This window comes from Pygocentrus nattereri, chromosome 7, assembly GCF_015220715.1.
Source record: "Pygocentrus nattereri isolate fPygNat1 chromosome 7, fPygNat1.pri, whole genome shotgun sequence".
Lineage (NCBI taxonomy): Eukaryota > Metazoa > Chordata > Actinopteri > Characiformes > Serrasalmidae > Pygocentrus > Pygocentrus nattereri.
In genome coordinates, this window is record NC_051217.1 from 32,108,245 (window position 1) to 32,127,230 (window position 18,986).

The window sequence follows — 18,986 nt, forward strand, 5'->3', positions numbered from 1 at the left end:
AAGAGAGGGACAGCATCAGCAGCTCGGGAGCTCAGAGAGCAGGGAAGTGGAGATGGATTGAGGAGTTGAGGAACAAACGCAAACACACACCCCACACACTGCTCAGCAACGGAAACCCAAGCCCAAGCGCAGCCATGCAGGAGTCTCCAGGATCTATAGGTGTGGATGGAGGCTATGCCAGCAATGTGCCTGCTTTCCTCACCAAGCTTTGGACCCTGGTGGAGGACCCGGAGACCAACCATCTCATCTGCTGGAGCACCGTGAGTCAACCCATTAGCTAGCCACTAGTAACTAAATGTAACACCATGTACACCATAAAACAAATGTGATGGTCCTAGATGGTTCTTTTGTTTTTTTTACATACGATGTCCATAGGCGAGAGCAGGTTCTGATTTTGACTGAACAGGCATGGAGAAAACTATGTAAATGTTTGAGGGTGAGGTAGAAATACATACTGTTTTTAAGCCTAGCATCTGTTGTCATATGTTGTCACACATTCAGTATTTGATTTTTAGGGTGGAAGAAGAACTATTGAAATTATAAATGATATACTCATTATCTATTTACAATAACATTTTGTCAGGATCACCTCTTTTGAAATACCAGAATTTCCGGTTGTTCAGTTTATTTATTTCTATTTCTTTTTTGATGCTATACAGCTTTCCCTGTCAATTTAGAATTATCTACAGCTCCGGTTATCATTCTGGACATGTCTAATTTATTCATAGCTTCTTATTAAGGAAGGCAAATTATATTATTGAAATTATTCATTCAGAAGTTTTAAATATTGATTCCAAATTTTTGAATGTTATTTTAACTCCACCAACAATATTGACATGTTTCATGCTGGAATAATACAGACATCCTCCAAGGTTCAGTGTTCAGACTCAAAGGCTCTCAGTAGCACATCAACATATGCCTTAAAATAGTAATATCTCTAGTAGTACACAAAAATGTAATATCTCTTTAAATATAGAAATAGCATCTATTTTGCGTATCTTATCTTTTTGTCGTACTTCATACATAATGCTCTTCAGTATAAATAACACTACCTCAAGTTTACTTAGCAATTGTCATCAAGGTAAACCCTGTAAATCGAAGAAACCTTGTCATCACCTTCAGCTCAATAGCTGTTATTTTGGCTGCGGGAGTCTTTTACAGGTCTGAAATTTCACTCAGTTGAATTGAGTGAAGCTGTTAGCCTGTTGAATACTGAGCAGCACTTCTGAGAACTGCATTTTTGTTGAAAAGCCCCTCTGAATTTCCAGTGTGCCATCTCTTTTCAGAATCATTCATTTACTTCACGGTTCACAGTCTTGCTAGCAAGATATGAGAAATCTTGAATTTATAATCATCTGTGAATGTTTAAGTGTGGTGAAATAGCAATGCTGCTAAGGAAGACTATTTCATATCACATTAATATGCATAAATACAATATTAAAGACAAATATCTGGTCATCCAGTGTTGCATTAGCAGATGAGAGGTTCAGTGCTGTTTTATTGTGCAAAAATCATACATAGCCCATAAAATCATTTAACACTCTTTATATACATCTAATTTTGTGACTGTAAATTTAGAATAAACACAAATAAACATAAATACAGTAAAGGTTTTTTGTTGTCTTTAGAAAAGTTCATATGTTGTTTGGAAGAATGTGGCTAGAACACATGTTTGGTGTTTTCTTTTATTCTTCCAATCGATGTATTTATATATCAATTTGTATTTATTATATATAGTTAGTTAGTTAGAAGAGCACACATATGGTGTATTTGTTTTTTGATGCATACAAGTTATTGCAGGTAATCATTCGCATATAATCTTATATCTAGTACCGCATCGAATGTATTCATTCTCATATTATCTAGTATCTAGTACCTCATCAGATTTTAATGTAATAAATGATAGATCACATTAAGTAGGTAATGGAGGGTAATTGTAAATACTGGAAGAGGTTTGGAAATGAGGAAGCGAACACAATTGCTTAGTTTTTGAACAGATAAGTGTTTATTGTCCAGATAAATTACTTTCTACATCATGACAAATTACTTTGTTTAGTAATAATAAGTCATTGTTTCTTGATTTCTTCCATTTAGACTGGGACCAGCTTTCACGTATTTGACCAAGGCAGGTTTGCCAAGGAGGTTCTGCCTAAATACTTCAAGCACAACAACATGGCCAGCTTTGTACGCCAACTGAACATGTGTATGTATTTGTATACATAGCGTGGCAGTGAAGAAGTACCGATCATTAAATAGATCCAGCCAATATCAAAGCAGAACCTAATATTTTTATGAGCTGAAATTGTAATACATTTCACAATATTTACTTGAAAGAAGTAGCAAATTTATTATTATTTGTGGTATGATTGCCACTAAATTACAACAACTCTCATGGTACACTGGGTGTTATTACTGATAATTAATATCTTAATTAAGTGCTTTCTTATTTTATATGTAGCTATGTTTGATAGTTTTGTAGCTCCTTGTGAGATGACTGTTAGCTTAATTGAACAATGGAGAAGCTTCTGCAGCAATAGTTGTGATTTAATATGTCTTTGCTTGTGTGTGTGTGTGTGTGTATGTATGTGCATGATCTTGTCTCAGATGGCTTCAGGAAGGTGGTGAACATTGAGCAGAGCGGGCTAGTGAAGCCAGAAAGAGACGATACAGAATTCCAGCACCTCTACTTCCTCCAAGGTCACGAGCATCTGCTGGAACACATTAAACGCAAGGTGTGTTGCTTAACTATACACACAAACACATCTTTTAATGTTACTTAAAGATACTGCTTCAGAACATCTTGAATGCAGATAAAACGGAACCAATGTCACGATATTCCTTCTCAGGTGTCCATAGTGAAAAGTGAGGAGACTAAGGTTCGGCAGGAGGACTTGAGTAAACTTCTGTATGAAGTGCAGGTGCTGCGCAGCCAACAAGAGAACATGGAATGCCAGATGCAAGATATGAAACAGTGAGAGCTAAACACACACACCAGCATTCTAGGTGTTCAAAAGTTTATTTTGTTTAGGCACGTGTTGGGAACAAACTTCATCCTTAATGGATGACAGAGGCTTTTACAGTTTGTTGTAACTCATTTAACTGAGAGTCTATTACGTTTTTACAAATAAAAGTTCTTGAATGGTTCTTAGATAGTATGGTTCTAAGAAAAACTTTCAGTCCTTGATGCGTTTGGTTTTACACATACATCACAAAGGCATTTTAACACAAAAAAATTCACACACATAAAAAATATTTCCCCCATATTGTGAAAAGTAGATCAGAGTGGCACTTAGTTCATTTTGAACTAAACTCTTCACTTAATACAAAATCATCACATATGTGGAGGTTTTTTAAAAAGGCTCTTCACACTCTCAAATTGCATTTACAAAGTTTACATTAAAAATGTTTGAAAGGTTCCTCTGCAATGTCCCCGCTCCAAAGAACCCAAAGAACTCCAAAGTGTATGAACTGGTGTTGATCTCAACTTAAAAAACAATGCAAGCATTTTGACCAGAGATCCATATGACCCTTCACCTACTTTCATCTTTTCACTCTACACCTACTTCTGGCCTGTATTCACTGGACCTGTGCTTTGTGGTAGCTGCTTCAATAGAACTCTCCTGACTTTGGGGAGGGGGGTGGCGATGGAGGATGCAGGGCATTGAAGTAGACCAATAGGCCTTTTCCACTGGAATGGAGAAGATGTCATGGCAGAAAGGGGCTAATATAAAGAGCAGTTTCATCTCAACTAAATGCACACACTCTTAAAACTGCGACAAAGGGTGACCCAGAGAAATATAGAAGAAGCATTTTTGGTTCCTTAAGCCATGTTTGGAAAATGTTTGTATGAAGATGGATAAAGAAGGTGAAATAAATGTTGTATAAAGATTTAGGGTTAACAGAACCTTTACATGATATGGAGTGGAGGTTCTGTAAACTTTAAAAAGGTTCTTCATGCTCAGACATATCATTCAGTGGTTCTCTAGAGAACCATCCTTTGAAAGGTCCTTTAGGGAACAGTTAAGTTCTTCTTTGGCATTCATCCAAAGAACCCTTGTTGGCATCTTTATTTTTAAGAGTGCCTTAGAGAAAACCTTTATAGCTCGAATTTTGCACTTCAGTGGTTGAGGAGAGTTAATGGTGAGTCTCTTAAAATAACTTAGGAGAAACAGCATTAGAGATGAGGTATACAGGAGAAATAAAAGATGAGAATTTAGTTTAGTAACTTGGCAAATCTGAGCACAATGTGTAACTTTGTTGAGATCACTAGTAACACCCAGGATGGAATGTGAGATTACTGGAGTCTTTTGCTCAGAATAAACATCTAAACAGCAGAAGACTTAAGCAAAAGTGTCCTTTTTCTTTATGTCTGATCTCATTGTTCTCTCTGTGACCATCTCTCTTATTCCATCTCTCAATAATTTTTTTATCTCTTTCTCTCTCTCACTCTCTCTCCCTAGGCAGAATGAGGTGCTGTGGAGGGAGGTGGTATCACTGAGGCAGAACCACACGCAGCAGCAGAAAGTGATGAACAAGGTAAGAATGTATAGTACATATGTTTTTTGTCATGAGAGGGCAGGGAAGAGGGCGTGTGTGTTTGATGCAGTTCAGTAATGCTGAATCACTCTCTGGCTCTCGGCTCTATTATTAGCTGATTCAGTTCCTGTTCAGCCAGATGCAGCCCAGCACCCCAAGCGCTGTTGGAATGAAGAGAAAACTGTGAGTACACATCCTTGCCTAAAACACACACAAACACACATATACAGCCCAAGATAAAGTGGTTGCGTGGATTATCACACACAAACAAAAAAGTGGCAAACAAAACAGCAAATCAACATGGCAAGGGCCTAATAAACACTGCAGTGCGAACGGCCAACTCAGCTGGATGTGGTCAGCTGACACAATTCACTGGTCCAGCTGGCCTGAATGGAGCTGAATGCTGAATCAGACCTACTGAGCTCTGGCCCTCACACACGCACACACACCACCCCACTGAACTGTAGCGCATGACCCTCTACCCTCTATGAAGAAGTGCACTGTCAGCTAGTGTGACCCGTGAGAACAAATTGGGTGAGAGGGAGGACAAGGCCCAGTAACATACTGCACAATGCTGCAACTGTCATTCATTACACCACTGAATTCTCAGGTGTTTACGTGCTAAACAATGCCATATTTACCTCGATTATACTTTAAGATGAAGGGCTTAATTTCTAAATTTCCTTCAGGATCAATAAAGTATCTATCTATCTATCTATCTATCTATCTATCTATCTATCTATCTATCTATCTATCCATCCATCCATCCATCTTTAGGTTGTGTTGGGTTTTTCATTAAACATGAATTAGTAGCATCCTTCAGTTTCTCAAACATGCCACTAGGTGGTGATATAGGAGACATAGTTAAGGAATACTGTATTATGAACAATAGGCTCCAGCACCCCCCCCAACCTGCAACCCTGAGGGAGAAGCGGCTTAAAAAATGTGTGTGTGTGTTATGAACAGTCTGATATGAAAGATTTGAAAATCTTTAACCCACACTAACTCTGATCCAAATCTCAAACATCGCAATCCAGTAAAATGAAAGTGAGGTCCATAGGTCCAGTCTGTCATACATACGTGTACAGCCTAATTTTATGTCTAGCTTTACATAAATGGTATTAATTCTACTAATTCTACTCAGGCCTCTTATGTTGGATGATGGCTCCAGCACTCCTCCTGCTTCCAAATTCAGTCACAGTCACTCCATGGAACCAATGCAAGAGCCCTTCTATATCCAGTCGGTAAGCTGGTAACATGCAATACGATTTCTTTGAAAAAATAGTGATGGCTGAATAAAGAACATTCTGTCCTCAATGTATTCAGTAAAATATTCGATTGCAATACATAAAAAGGGTAACATTCAGAATTGCGATAAAGCATGGCCACAATGGGGTACCTTGCATCATTACAGAATAAATTTAGAATTCATACTGATGAGGTACATAGAAAAACCTCTGATGTTTTAGTTTTTTATTTATTCACATGCAGCCTTGCTGTTATTGGAGGCTGTTTACTTCACATAATTATTCTGTTAATATTTTTTAAAAATGTAATTTAAATGAAGTTACAAAATATGTCAACATTATTAACATTATCTTTGCGCTTATTGCAAAAATAATGCTTCAATTTACAGCTGCTTCCATAACCCCAGTGATGAACTAAGGAAACAATTTGCTATATACCGGTTACAAATATATATATATATATATATATATATATATATATATATATATATATATATATATATATATATATATATAATCAAGTGGATATCTGTGATTTTCAGTTAGTGACATGTATGTAACCTGCCATGAAACTCATGCATGTGACCCATACAACGTCTGATGTCTACCACTGAGAAAATGATTAAATTCCATTGTCCCTCAGGAGAGTTTAGTAATACTGAGATTAATAACTGGCATATCATGCTGATCTGTCAGTTAACTCGGGCATTAGCAGGGACTTCAGTGATTGCCTTTTTTTATTTCTTCTTAGTCCTTTCTTATACATTATGAGTAGATTTTAAAATAGTTCATTAACAAGCATTAACAGTGTTTTTTTAAAGATGGTATATATTTTTTGCATTTAATGGGTAAGTATTCTGAATGTAAAAAAAACTAACATTAAAAATACATTAAAACTATGTTCTGAATACTGCCTTTACTAAAAGTAATTTGAACTGAATACACATACTTAATTTCTGTATTCTAATTTTGTTACAGCCAAGCTCTAGCAACTGTGTGCTATTGATATGGAAAAAGCTGAAATTGACCATATATTGTTTAAAAGACATTTACAGTACTCTTTGAATCTCTGTATCTTAACTGACAATTTCTTCAAATATCAATTAAATGTACAGCTAATTCTAAACTTCAAAGCAAAGCTGTCCAGGTATTTGATGGTAGAGAAAAAAGGGTTTTGTTATGGATGGTTTTTACTACAAGTATCTGACACGTTCTTACTTACTTTCTTTCTTTCTTTCTTTCTCTCTCTCTCTCTCTCTCTCTCTCTCTCGTTTTCAGCCATCCACAGAGGCTGCCTCTTGTTCCACTAGCAGCACAATGACAGGAGGACCAATAATCTCAGATGTCACTGAAATGTCACAGCCCACTGCCTTGGCTATGCAAATGCAGGCAGATGAGTCGAGGTATATATACATTTATAGAGCATGTTTTTTTAAAAGAATACATTGGACCTCAAATGCCTTGTAATGTTTTTATGAATTTGCAATTGAGTCAGTTCATGCCAACATGATCCCTAGGTGGTCACTTCCTGGGTTTCCATGACAAATTCAAGTAAAGATTTCTGTTCAGTTCAGACAACCAGTTAAAATGTCAAAACTGTGCTCCATATAACTTTGTTAACCCACAACAGATTAATTTATTAAAGGGTGTACTTTTTATGTCAGCATATGAAATATGACCTCTTTGATATGTCATGTTTCAGTCAGTTTTCCCAGTATTATTGCTGCACATTTTTCAAACCAATATTTAAAGCTACACAATTCAAAAGTTCAAAAAGACTTATGAACAAAAAATAAATTTTTGAGGACTTTTTTATTTCCTCTCAAAAGGGACTAAATCAAACTTTTGCCTTAAGAGAATCGGTATGAAATGACTCAGTGGAAAGGTGCTTGGCTGGAAACATGATAAACTATTCACATGGGTTATGTAAATGTTAAAAGAGGGGACACTTTCAGGACATGAGTTTATTTCAATAAACATTGTAATAAATGTATTCATTAGAATCACTTTATTTTGCCAAGTATGTTACACAAGGAGTTTGTCATGGTGAGTGCACACACATATGTCGTTACATCAGAATCAGAATCAAGCTTTTATACAATTAACAGAATAAAGAATAATGAATAATAAAGAGACATGGAGCGGAGCTGCAAATGAGAATATCTATGCATATGCAGGTCTGATGACATACTATATAATATACTATTAATGTTTTTATATTGTACTAAATGAACACTGCTGACAAAGCTGATAAGTCTGTGATGTTGTGATGTGTCAGGGAGAAGTGTCTGATGCTGATTAAGGAGGAGCCAGTGAGTCCAGGTGTGCGTGGGCGAGGTGAGGGCATGCCACTTGGCTCCTGCGAGGTGTGTGCTGAACCTCCCGTCCTCCCTGTTGCCATGGTACAGTCCGTCCTAGAGGGTCGAGGATCAGGCTCTGGCGAGAGAAGGGCCAAGAGGAGCATGATGGACAGGTCAGAGCACTATGTCACTAGTCAAACTGCCTTTCAGTCCTTCCTGGAAATCTGATCTTTTCAAAGCCAACCTGAGCCACTTTCATATATGTTCCTACATTCGTGGCCATGTGACCATAATGTGAACGCTCAGATCAGAATTTTCATATGCTTTTTTTCCAATCCAAATCATTCCGTGTTACCATGGCAGCAGTGCCGAACAGAAGCTAGTCTGTAAACGGTGGAGAAGCAACACACCTGACCCTTTTCGCCTTTGTCATGCTCTAATAATGCAGCTGAGAGCTGGTCAGAGTTAATTATCTTCACAGCAAAGGCTCATTTTGCTCGATGATGCGTCACATGCATGATGATGCATGTGACGCAGGCGATTCACACGACCTTACTGCGAAAGATGTGCGCATGCAGGTCATTTCAGGTCGTCGTTTCGTTCACATTAATGGCAGATTTGAATCAATTACCTAAAGAAGTGTGAACCATTGTGTTAGAAAGATCAGATTTGAGCAATGACACTTGTAATGTGAGGGCAGTCTTAGGCACCCAAGCTAAGGTGGTATATATTCCCACATTTTAACAGTGCCGTTAAAAATATAAGTAAAGTACAAGAAAGTGCTGGCAACATGTACTGTGGCACCCCTCTGCAGCTTTGCAAGTAGTTAAGTTTTTTTTTTTTGAAGAGAAGAAATATCTATTGAACTGTTTTCGTAGAAGAACTTTACCTTATGTGGAAGAGCCTGAATACAGGTGGAGTGATGGGTTTCCTGGAGTAGAGCAGAGGTCTGTGTTTTTAGCTGTGAGCGCTGGAGAGGCTGTGTTTCTTCTCAGCTTGTTGGGCACTTTTCTGGGCAGACTAAAAATAAAGCTGCATTATAGGCCTGTAATGATGAGGAATGATGTTGAGACGGACGCATGTGCGGAGACAAGCAAGATTTATTATGGGCAAATCCAAAATCAGGGTCAAGACAGTCCAGGTTCAAGTGACCAATACATAGAGCAAGAGGAACAGACATAATGTAAATAAACAGGTACACAAACAACAGGGCCAGAAGAAAAACAACATACATCAAACCTCAGACAACAAACAACACATACATCCAACAAAGACCAGCAAACACACAGGGGAAAACAGAGGGCTTAAATACAACAGGGTTAATGATTGTTCACAAGACACAGGTGGAGACAATCAGGGGTGGAGTCACGAAACAAGAGGGCAGGACTGAAAACCAAAACAAAACCACATGGGCAGGACTGGGAGGTAAACACAACAGGAGCACATGGGGGAGTGGGAGGAGCCAAGCATGACAAGGCCATAACCAAGTCCTTAAGTTTCTCCTAAGAGCCACAAATGTTACAGCATTTTGCAGTTTGCCTTTATTGATAGCTTACATTTAGGGGAAAAAGAATGTCCGAATACCAAAATTAAAAACTTAATACCTACCCAACGAACGAATAGCTGAATGGTCGAAGATTCGGGTCCAGCCCTAGATACGGTTGATTAAATAATTTTATACCCTGTAAAAAACCTAACTCCCTGAACCCAAGACTTATTATTCATTCATCTTTAGACATATTATTCAGTAACATCTATTAATTATTCTGTAACTACTTTAAAACTATTCATTAAGGTGTATAGTCATGAGAGTAAAGTGAAACTTTAGTGTAGGGCCCTACACTAACGAGTGTTTAAGGGTTTAGTTGTGGTCTAATCATGCTGGCGCGTGTGTGTGTATTAGACCAGAGATGTCTGATGCTGTGGAAAATGTAGACATGAGTCTGGAGGAACTACAGCTTCTCCTGAGGAGCCACCAACAGGGTATGGAGCCCAGCACTGCTGCTATAGATGTAAGTATGGCACGAGAAAATTTTAGTTCATATATAGATTATAATACATGTTCCCTGAATGCCTCTAGAATGAGTTTAATTGGCCTTGCTGTCTCTCTGGGTGGGTAAGATGGCCCTTCCTCCTCCTCTTCTTTCTCTCAGTGCAGTGCCAGCTGATGTAACAGAATTGGCAGTTAGTGTTCTCCTCCAGGCATGTTGAGCTGTCCAATGATGTAGCATTAGCATACATTCTATTCAAAAAGATGCAGTGACTGGCTTCATGTGTCCTGGGGGAAACTACTACTCGACTTCACCTTCCCAGCTTGATATTATTGTGTAATAAATAAGGATTATAATATGGCATGTAAAAAAAAGGTAACTATTTAAGGGGTTAAAGACGTCAACTGTATAAACAGGATAATGTTAAATGAAAACACTTTGCTCTTTCATAGCCATTCACTTTTAGCTTGCCTGTGAACGAGTGGAACTTCACGGAGATGGACCCGAATCTCAAATCGGTGAGTGGCTCGCTCAGCTTTACACAATCTTACATGCCTTGACCTTTACCTCTAAAGGAGTTTTTAAAGCATCGTGAAGAATAGAGCTTTTAGAAGGCAAACATCCAGACTCAGTGTTGCACAGCCTATGCTACCCTGGGAGGCAGGAAGCATATTTTTATTGTCATTCACAGAACACAACATAAATAAAACTGAAACTGGTTTTAGAATGATAGTGAAGACACTATGAAATAATACAAGTGAAATCAGAAATGTTCCTTCCTACAACATGTTAATTTATTAGAGGGTGTACTTATTATGTCCGGATTTTTCATCTAAATCTTTCATTCTAATCTTTGTCAGTTTTCAAAATTCTTTCTTCAAATGTTTCCCACATATCTGTCAGATCTACAGATTATTTCTGTAGGCATCATTTGAATCTTCACTGTGAGTTGAAAATGGCTACAAAATTCAACATTTTCGATCCTATACTTTCTCCAATTATGTCTCCTGCAAAATTAAATACATTTTAAATAACTGTTTAAGTTTAAACTTAAAAATAACACTTTCTGACACAAGCATACTCTTCAGTAAATTACGATCTTTTGGGGCCTTAGGTTTAAGGGGTTAGTTGTAGTCTAATCCTGCTTGCACTGTACATCCAAGTAAGTAAAATGACTGATCGGGTGGAACTAATTTGTAGCATGCCTTGAAATGTATCCCAAAGTCCTGTTGAATCCAGCTAGTGAATTGTACCATGTTGTCTTGTCGTTGTATTTGCAGGAGTTGGCTAACATCCTCATCCCTGCTGCTATGTCCCAGTACATGTTTCAAGGCCAGGAGGGAGAGGCCTACCCCACTGCTGGCTGTGAGGAACAGTGAGGGCCTGACGGTGCAGCCGGCACAGGCTACTCCTCCTAGACCATCAGGTAATCATCCCTGCCACTGAATCCAAACTGTATTGTATTCTAGGTAACCTTGATTTCCAGATGACAGAGTATGCTGGACATTTCTAAGCAGTCTTTTTGCGGGAGAAGAAATAGACCGTGTCAGATGCAAGTTTTCATTTTCATCTAGTAATTGAAGTAACCACAGAGACCTTGTGAGATGAGATGGTATACTCACTTGGTACTAGGATCAATCAGGTATTTTTTTTTCTTGAATCTTGCAGAATTCTGTATGTGTGGAATCTTGCTTAGACATTGTTTTCACTCAGTGAATTGAAGCAAATTATTTTTGCTTACCCTAAATAGATTTTATCAGCCAAGACGTTTGTTGTTTGCAGTTTGTGTCTTTAGTTTTGCACTGGGGGCTAATACAGATAACTAGCAATGGAAGCTTATGCTGAAATTAGCATTGTGCAGACTATGTGCCTCACAAGGGACACAAGTACAGACATAATTCAGGCTTCAAGATGGCTGCTACAACTGTTGTTAGCTAAGCAAAAATAACCTCATAGTTCCAGTGTACAAGTAAAGAAGCAAACCTTGGGCACAAAAAAATCTTGGCTGACTACATTCAGGGTAGGGGAAAATGTGTATGAATGAACAATGAAGAAAATGTGTATGAATGAAAAAGAATGTTTACAACTGAAAAGGAAAAAATAACTACTCCATTATTTAATTTTCATTCTGTTATCCTTATTTTATTTTTTTGTTTCTCATGGCAGACCTTGGTGAGCGCATAGCCTATGGTTGGCAGACTGTCGCCACATCCATTCAGAATATAAGGCCCAAAGCGATTTCAGGGTCGTGATTGTGAAAGCAAAAAGGTGTCTTGGCAGTCAATGGTTTACTGGCCAGAGCTTCACACAGAGATCCATAATCAGCTGTGGATTACAAAAGCACATCATGAAATTTTGAACTGATTAGTCTGCTCAGTGGGATTCAAGTGTTTGCAGTTGGAGATTTGCCATTAAAGCGAGCGTCTGCTTGAACAAAACAGAGAAGATTAAAGCCAGTGGTGGAGACAGCTTCCTGGATTTTAGATTGCATCAAAACCTTGTGAGAGATCAATATCACACTTCCACTGAAAACTGCAACACTTCAGTCAAATCTTTGAGTGGTGGTGACCATTTCTCTGCTGAGGTAACCACATTTCTGCCATTATGAAGGGGGAGTATATGCATTATTGCATAAAAATGTGGCCCAAGTTTGAATGCACTTTAGTCTGTGTGTTGGAGTTACTGCTTGTGGAGCTGGGATTTCATTTCTAATATTTGGTTATAAATATAAATTTATATATATATATATATTCATTTTGATGGAGCACACATCATATTTGTATTCAAATATATATTTATAGCAATATAAAAATAGAATTAGTTTTACTACTATTATGTATGTATTAATGTGAGAGGTCTAGAGAATTAAGCAGACCTCACATAGATAACTGAAACCATGCACTGCTTTTTTGCACAATTTTGTGTCTCTATTCACTCAATAACAAACTCTATATCTGAAACAGATACTGAATAATCCAGTATCTTTGTGCACTAAAGTAATTTTTAGTTGGAATTTCATTCTTACTGAATTTACATAATTGTCTTTGCTTCCATGCTATATTGATGAATTATACGATTGTCTCTGATAAATTTGCGATCTATATATTTTATCTATCTATCTATCTATAATGCATTGTCTGTATTAGCCTTGGAAACAAAAGAGATTGAAACAGCATACTCTAATGATTTTAGCCTGAGGCTAAACAGTCTTCATCTTTAATGTTACATATTATTTGCTGCTGAGTTTAGCAGATGAATTTGATGTATTTCAATTTTTATTTTTGTGACAACAGTTCAGAATTTTGGAGCTTCCCTTGACTGAAGAAAAGAAAGCCTTTTCTGCTTGTCCAAAATTCAGTTTATAACTTTAAACCATCTAAATTATTGTACCAACCTTAAGCCATCATGTTTTATTTTCCAAAGTTCTCTAATATATATATATATATATATATATATATATATATATATATATATATATATATATATATATATATATATATAAAACACCTAAACAAACAGTTTAAAAAGATTTTTCTGGGCAGTAAATATTTTGCTTGTATAAACATCATTACATAACAGTAGAATAAATTCAAGTTTACATAATGCAGTAGAATTTCTTGTTTTCAAAATAGTAGTTGATATGTTCTGAACTAGTTAGAAGAACACAAGTTTGGTTCCAGATGTCTCCTCAATGCCCCCAACCACCCACTGATGATGATAACAAATACCGCCTGCCTCAGGAGAGGTTTGAAAATGCTTAAACGAAAGCATTGACATACATAAAATCACTACGTATTGTGTTTATATTGTTTTTATTTGTTCTAATATCAGTGTTTTTCGGAGCATAAAATGCTTACTGCCCAGATAAATCACTGTTTGTGTATAATTTGCTCAGGCTAATAGTTATACAGCAGTGAGATTCTGCATTTCATTAGAACACAAATCATATACTTAGAATATTCACCACAATACTATTACTTTTTCTTTTATGTGAAAGTGTGTTTGCTGTTTCAGCTGGCAATGAAAACACCTCATACATGTAGCCACTTAAAATGGATGTTTGAGATCCGCTAATGTCAGAAAGGGGAAAATAACTTTGTTTTGCAGCCATATTGTGCAGAATACGCCCTAGATCTCTTACAGTGTTTTTTAGCTGAAAGTGCAATACTGTGGTACTGATTTGTAAGACTTACCAAAGATGCAATACATGTGCCATTAGAATGTGTGGCCAGAAACACACTGTATTATAGTTCTACTGAATACAAAAAAAAAAAAAAAAACGTGGGCGCTGATGATGAAAACAAAGATGGCATAAGAGTAATTGCACTAAGAGTGATAACTGTATTAGAAATAGCAAGGTTTCTTTTTATGTTTATCTCAGTTCTTTCTATAAGACCCAAAGTGTTTTATGGTTTGTTTTGAAGAGGGTGCTTTTTTCCGGAAGGCTGTTCACAAAGGCCTTGATTTCTAGCGGCTGTTAAAATGTTTTTTTTTTCACTTGATCATTTGCACTGGTAATAAACGAATGTAGCCTAATCCAATTAAACACGGTCACACTTGTCATGATTTGCTGACTTCATACGTTCATTCTTTTCTCAGCTGAATCAACGAAAGGGCTGTTAAAGATCAATGCTGCATTTTCACACTGGAGTTTTTCTGTCCATGACTGCCATTGTCCACAGTGCACTGTGTTTAAAAAGGAAAACCATGTACACATATGTGCACAGGAAAAAAGAAGAGGATATGTACATAATATGTATACAAAAATACCCCAAAAATGTTCTGGGCTCCAAGTGTCATGTTAATTCTTAAAACAAATAAAAGAACATTTCCAGCAGTATGTCGAGTGGGTGGCTTATTTTAGCATTGTAGTTTAGAAGAGTCAGTAATATTGGTCTTGGACTGATATATGAAATTTGGCATGTGTTATCGGTTTCTCGTTAATTTTATTTGATGTATTGTTTGTAAGAGTAAGTTTACATGTTTAGTTTAATGGTGCAAAATACACTGGCATCAGAAATGGAAATGGTGCATGGCAGGCAACATGCAAGGTCATCTGTGCAACAACTATGTTGTATTCTCTTCATATTTCACACAAAAGGTACATTTTTGGCGGACAAATAATGTACTACAGGCCATGGGAGCAAAAGATTATTACACAACATTTTTAGAGTTGAAAGTGTTCTAATTTTATTTCCACAATTTAGACATCAAATAACAGACAGTGGTGTCTGCACACTATTCAAATGTCCTTTTTTGAGCTCTTATTTTGGGGTAGAATAAAGTGACAAAGTGAAACTCTTAAGCTAAATTCATTCATTTACGCTTTTGGGCCTGATGCACATGTACCATTGCAACATACACTAATGTGCCATTACTATGACAATGCTAAGAATTATTCACTACCCAAATAGTACCTGCTCTGTGGTGGTCCTGTGGGAAACATGTAGAACTACAAAGTGCACTTACATGGTAATGGGAGCTGATAAAATGGACAATCAGTGTTTTATTTTGACATCCTCCTCTTCCCTCATTTCCCAAAACATGTATTTGGCAGCTACATTTAATCAGTGCATCCCTGAGTGTGAATGTGGAGCAGCTCAGGCAGAAATTCAGGCAGAAGAGGTTTTAACAGTGAATTGAGAACTAAGCAAAGTTCTGTAAATTGTCTTGATATAAACCATAAAGCAGGGTTGGACCAGGAACTACACTCACCAGCCAGTTTATTAGGTACACCTTGCTAGTAAAAGGTTGGACCCCCTTTTGCCTTCAGAACTGCCTTAATTCTTCGTGGCAGACTTTCAACATGGTGTTGGAAACATTCCTCAGAGATTGTGGTTGGTTATTTGAGTTACTGTTGCCTTTCTATCATCTCAAACCAGTCTGTCCGTTCTGCCCGTGCCTGATCTCTCACATCAACAAGGCATTTTCATCCACGCAACTGCCGCTCACTGGATATTTTCTCTTTTTCAGACCGTTCTCTGTAAACCCTAGAGATGGTTGTGCGTGAAAATCCCAGTAGATCAGCAGTTTCTGAAATACTCAGACCAGCCCGTCTGGCACCAACAGCCTTGCCACGCTCAAAGTCACTTAAATCAGCGTTCTTCCCGATTTGCACTTCAGCAAGTTGTCTTGACCGCCTCTACATGCCTAAATGCATTGAGTTGCGGCCATGTGATTAGCCAATTAGCTATCTGTGTTAACAAGCACCTAATAAAGTGGCTGGTGAGTGTACATTCAGCCCTAGAGTTCTGTCTAGTCCAGCACACTACAACCACAGACTTGCACAAAGGCTAGTCATTTGATCAATAAAGATGTGCACCATGTCCGAAATGGTCCCCTCAACATTATACCCTACATTCAAAAGTCTAGATCACTATAAAGAACACTTACTATAAGGAACAGGATTTGTGATGCTGGTAAGGGATTTCAGACACTCCGTCTTGCGGGTTATTACTGTGAGACAGCGGATTCCATCACATAAACACTATTAACATCAAACACTATAGAAGTCTGACTGCATACATACTGCATACAGGTCTGAAGGAAGGTCTGTGGAGACCAATGCATTATGGGTATCCCCTATTCCCTAGCGTACATCAGTTGTATGCTACTTTTTGTAGTGCGTTGTTGGATTGTTTGTTTTCAGACACCACTATAAAATGGTGGAACCCCAAAGTAGTGCACTATGTAGCAAATAGGGTTGGAAACAGCTGTGGTCTCTCAGCTAATTGGGGCCAGGAATTATGGTGGTACAGTTCTTCTTCTTATTAATATTGATTCTTTCGCTATGAGTTAAGAATTCTTCAATCGCTGAATAATTTGGGGCTTAGCTGCACACAGGAAGTCTCCTCCACAGAAAACTGCTGCTATGGAAAAGTTCTACCTGTCAGTAGTTAATTTAGTCCGCCTGTCTGTGTGGCATTTACAAGCAGTTATCTCCATAATGGTAGGAAGATATACACTATATTTCCAAAAGTGTTCACTCACCCATCCAAATCATTGAATTCATGTGCTCCAATCACTTCCATGACCACAGGTGTATAGAACCAAGCACCCAGGCCTGCAGACTGCTTCTATAAACTGTGAAAGAATGGGTCGCTCTCAGGAGCTCAGTGAATTTCAGCATGGTACTGTGATAGGATGCCACCTGTGCAGTCCAGTCATGAAATTTCCTCACTACTAAATATCCCACTGTCAGTGATACTAAAAAAAAATGGAAGCGATTAGAAACAACAGCAACTCAGCCACGAAGTGGTAGGCCACGTAAAATGACAGCGTGGGGTCAGCAGATGCTGAGGCGCATAGTGTGCAAAGGTTGCCAACTTTCTAGAGAGTCAATCGCTACAGACTTCCAAACTTCACGGGCCTTCAGCTTGGCAATCCGATGGACGAGTCTGGGGTTGGCGGTTGCCAGGAGAACGGTACTTGTCTGGTTACATTGTGCCAAGTGTAAAGTTTGGTGGAGGTGGGATTATGGTGTGGGGTTGTTTTTCAGGAGTTGGGCTCGGCCCCTTAGTTCCAGTGAAAGGAACACTTAATGCTTCACCAGACCAAGAGATTTTAGACAATTTCATGCTCCCAACTTTGTGGGAACAGTTTGAGGATGCCCCCTTCCTGTGCCAACATGACTGCGTACCAGTGCACAAAGCAAGGTCCATAAAGACAAGGATGAGCGAGTTTGGTGTGGAAGAACTTGACTGGCCTGCACAGAGTTGTGACCTCAACCCGACAAAACACCTTGAGTTAGAGCAGAGACCTGGAGCCAGGCCTTCTTGTCCAACATCAGTGTCTGACCTCACAAGTGCGCTACTGGAAGAATAGTCAAAAATTCTCATAAACACACTCCTAAACCTTCTGGAAAGCATTCCCAGAAGAGTTGAAGCTCTTATAGCTGCAACGGGTGGGCCAACATCATATTAAACCCTGTGGATTAAGAATGAAGTGTCACTCAAGTTCAGATGCGTGTGAAGGCAGATTTCATCTGGCTCCCACAGAAAATCATTTGTCTGCAACTGAAACCATTTGTCCCGCTCCCACCGCTCCCACAGTTCCATCAAGGCGAACTGACGCCCAATAGCTGACATGGTACATTCACAGATACATTATCCTCTGTTGAAATAACTCGGCGGTCATGGTCATCAGCCTCACTGTGAAGTAATTTCACCAAACGGCATTTATTCCCAGTAAACACAAACCAAGAATTAAACCACTGATCAGTTATTTTTGTTGTTTTGCTCGGCAGACCTGGTGAGGGGCTCTGTTTATGCACAGCAAAGTAATCAGTAGCTGAGCTGAAGACAGGAGTTTGGCTAAAAGCTCACTACAATAAACATTATACCTCATTCAACATCTATAACAGAGTGAATTTATCCACCTACAATATGGATTTGTGGAAAAGTATGGTCAATATAGCTGGATATCTCTTTTTTACTTGGTTGCTTGTTAACTCTAGCTAGCAAACTTTAGTTAACTTTGGGTTTAAGTGGGGTAAAGAAAAGAGGCTTGGCTAACACTAACATTAGCTAACCCAAAGAATCTGTGGTTTAACTCACTTCATAGTGAATGCAAGAGTGTGAACGAACAAGAGGGTAGAAATGACTATATCTTTTTTATATTTTTGTATTTGGAAACAATGACACCAGTATTTGTCACATATTGTTGTTTACAATAAGTTAAAATCTGTGAAAAGAATGGGGCTGAAACCCACGCAGACACAGGGAGAACATGCAAACTCCACACAGAGAGGACCCCGGTCACCTGGCCGGGGAATCGAACCCAGGCCCTCCTTGCTGTGAGGCGACAGCGCCGCCCGTCTTGTGATACAATGAATCAAAATTTGAAATTCTTTTTGGAAGTCACAGACACTGTCCTCCGGGCTACAGACCACTCAGCTCATCAGTGCACAGTTC

General features: G+C 38.3%; 1 protein-coding gene across 1 annotated transcript; it reads left to right on the forward strand.

Moving 5' to 3' along the window:
* The first annotated feature begins 7 nt into the window (after positions 1 to 7).
* On the forward strand, positions 8 to 12,767 carry hsf4 (heat shock transcription factor 4). Its single transcript, XM_017704188.2, has 13 exons — positions 8 to 260; positions 2,095 to 2,203; positions 2,605 to 2,732; positions 2,847 to 2,971; positions 4,461 to 4,536; positions 4,652 to 4,719; positions 5,681 to 5,780; positions 7,062 to 7,186; positions 8,062 to 8,256; positions 9,987 to 10,095; positions 10,527 to 10,592; positions 11,355 to 11,500; positions 12,241 to 12,767. The coding sequence occupies exons 1-12, from the start codon at positions 135 to 137 to the stop codon at positions 11,451 to 11,453; spliced, it is 1,326 nt and encodes a 441-aa protein (XP_017559677.1). The 5' UTR covers positions 8 to 134; the 3' UTR covers positions 11,454 to 11,500; positions 12,241 to 12,767.
* The last annotated feature ends 6,219 nt before the right edge of the window (positions 12,768 to 18,986 follow it).

What these genes read in the sequence shown, in the direction of transcription:
- hsf4 (XM_017704188.2), top strand. Translation starts at nt 135, where the DNA reads ATGCAGGAGTCTCCAGGATCTATAGGTGTGGATGGAGGCTATGCCAGC. An exon ending in TGGAACACATTAAACGCAAG is followed by an intron (nt 2,733 to 2,846) that starts GTGTGTTGCTTA and finishes ATTCCTTCTCAG; the next exon opens with GTGTCCATAGTGAAAAGTGA. An exon ending in AGCAGAAAGTGATGAACAAG is followed by an intron (nt 4,537 to 4,651) that starts GTAAGAATGTAT and finishes CTCTATTATTAG; the next exon opens with CTGATTCAGTTCCTGTTCAG.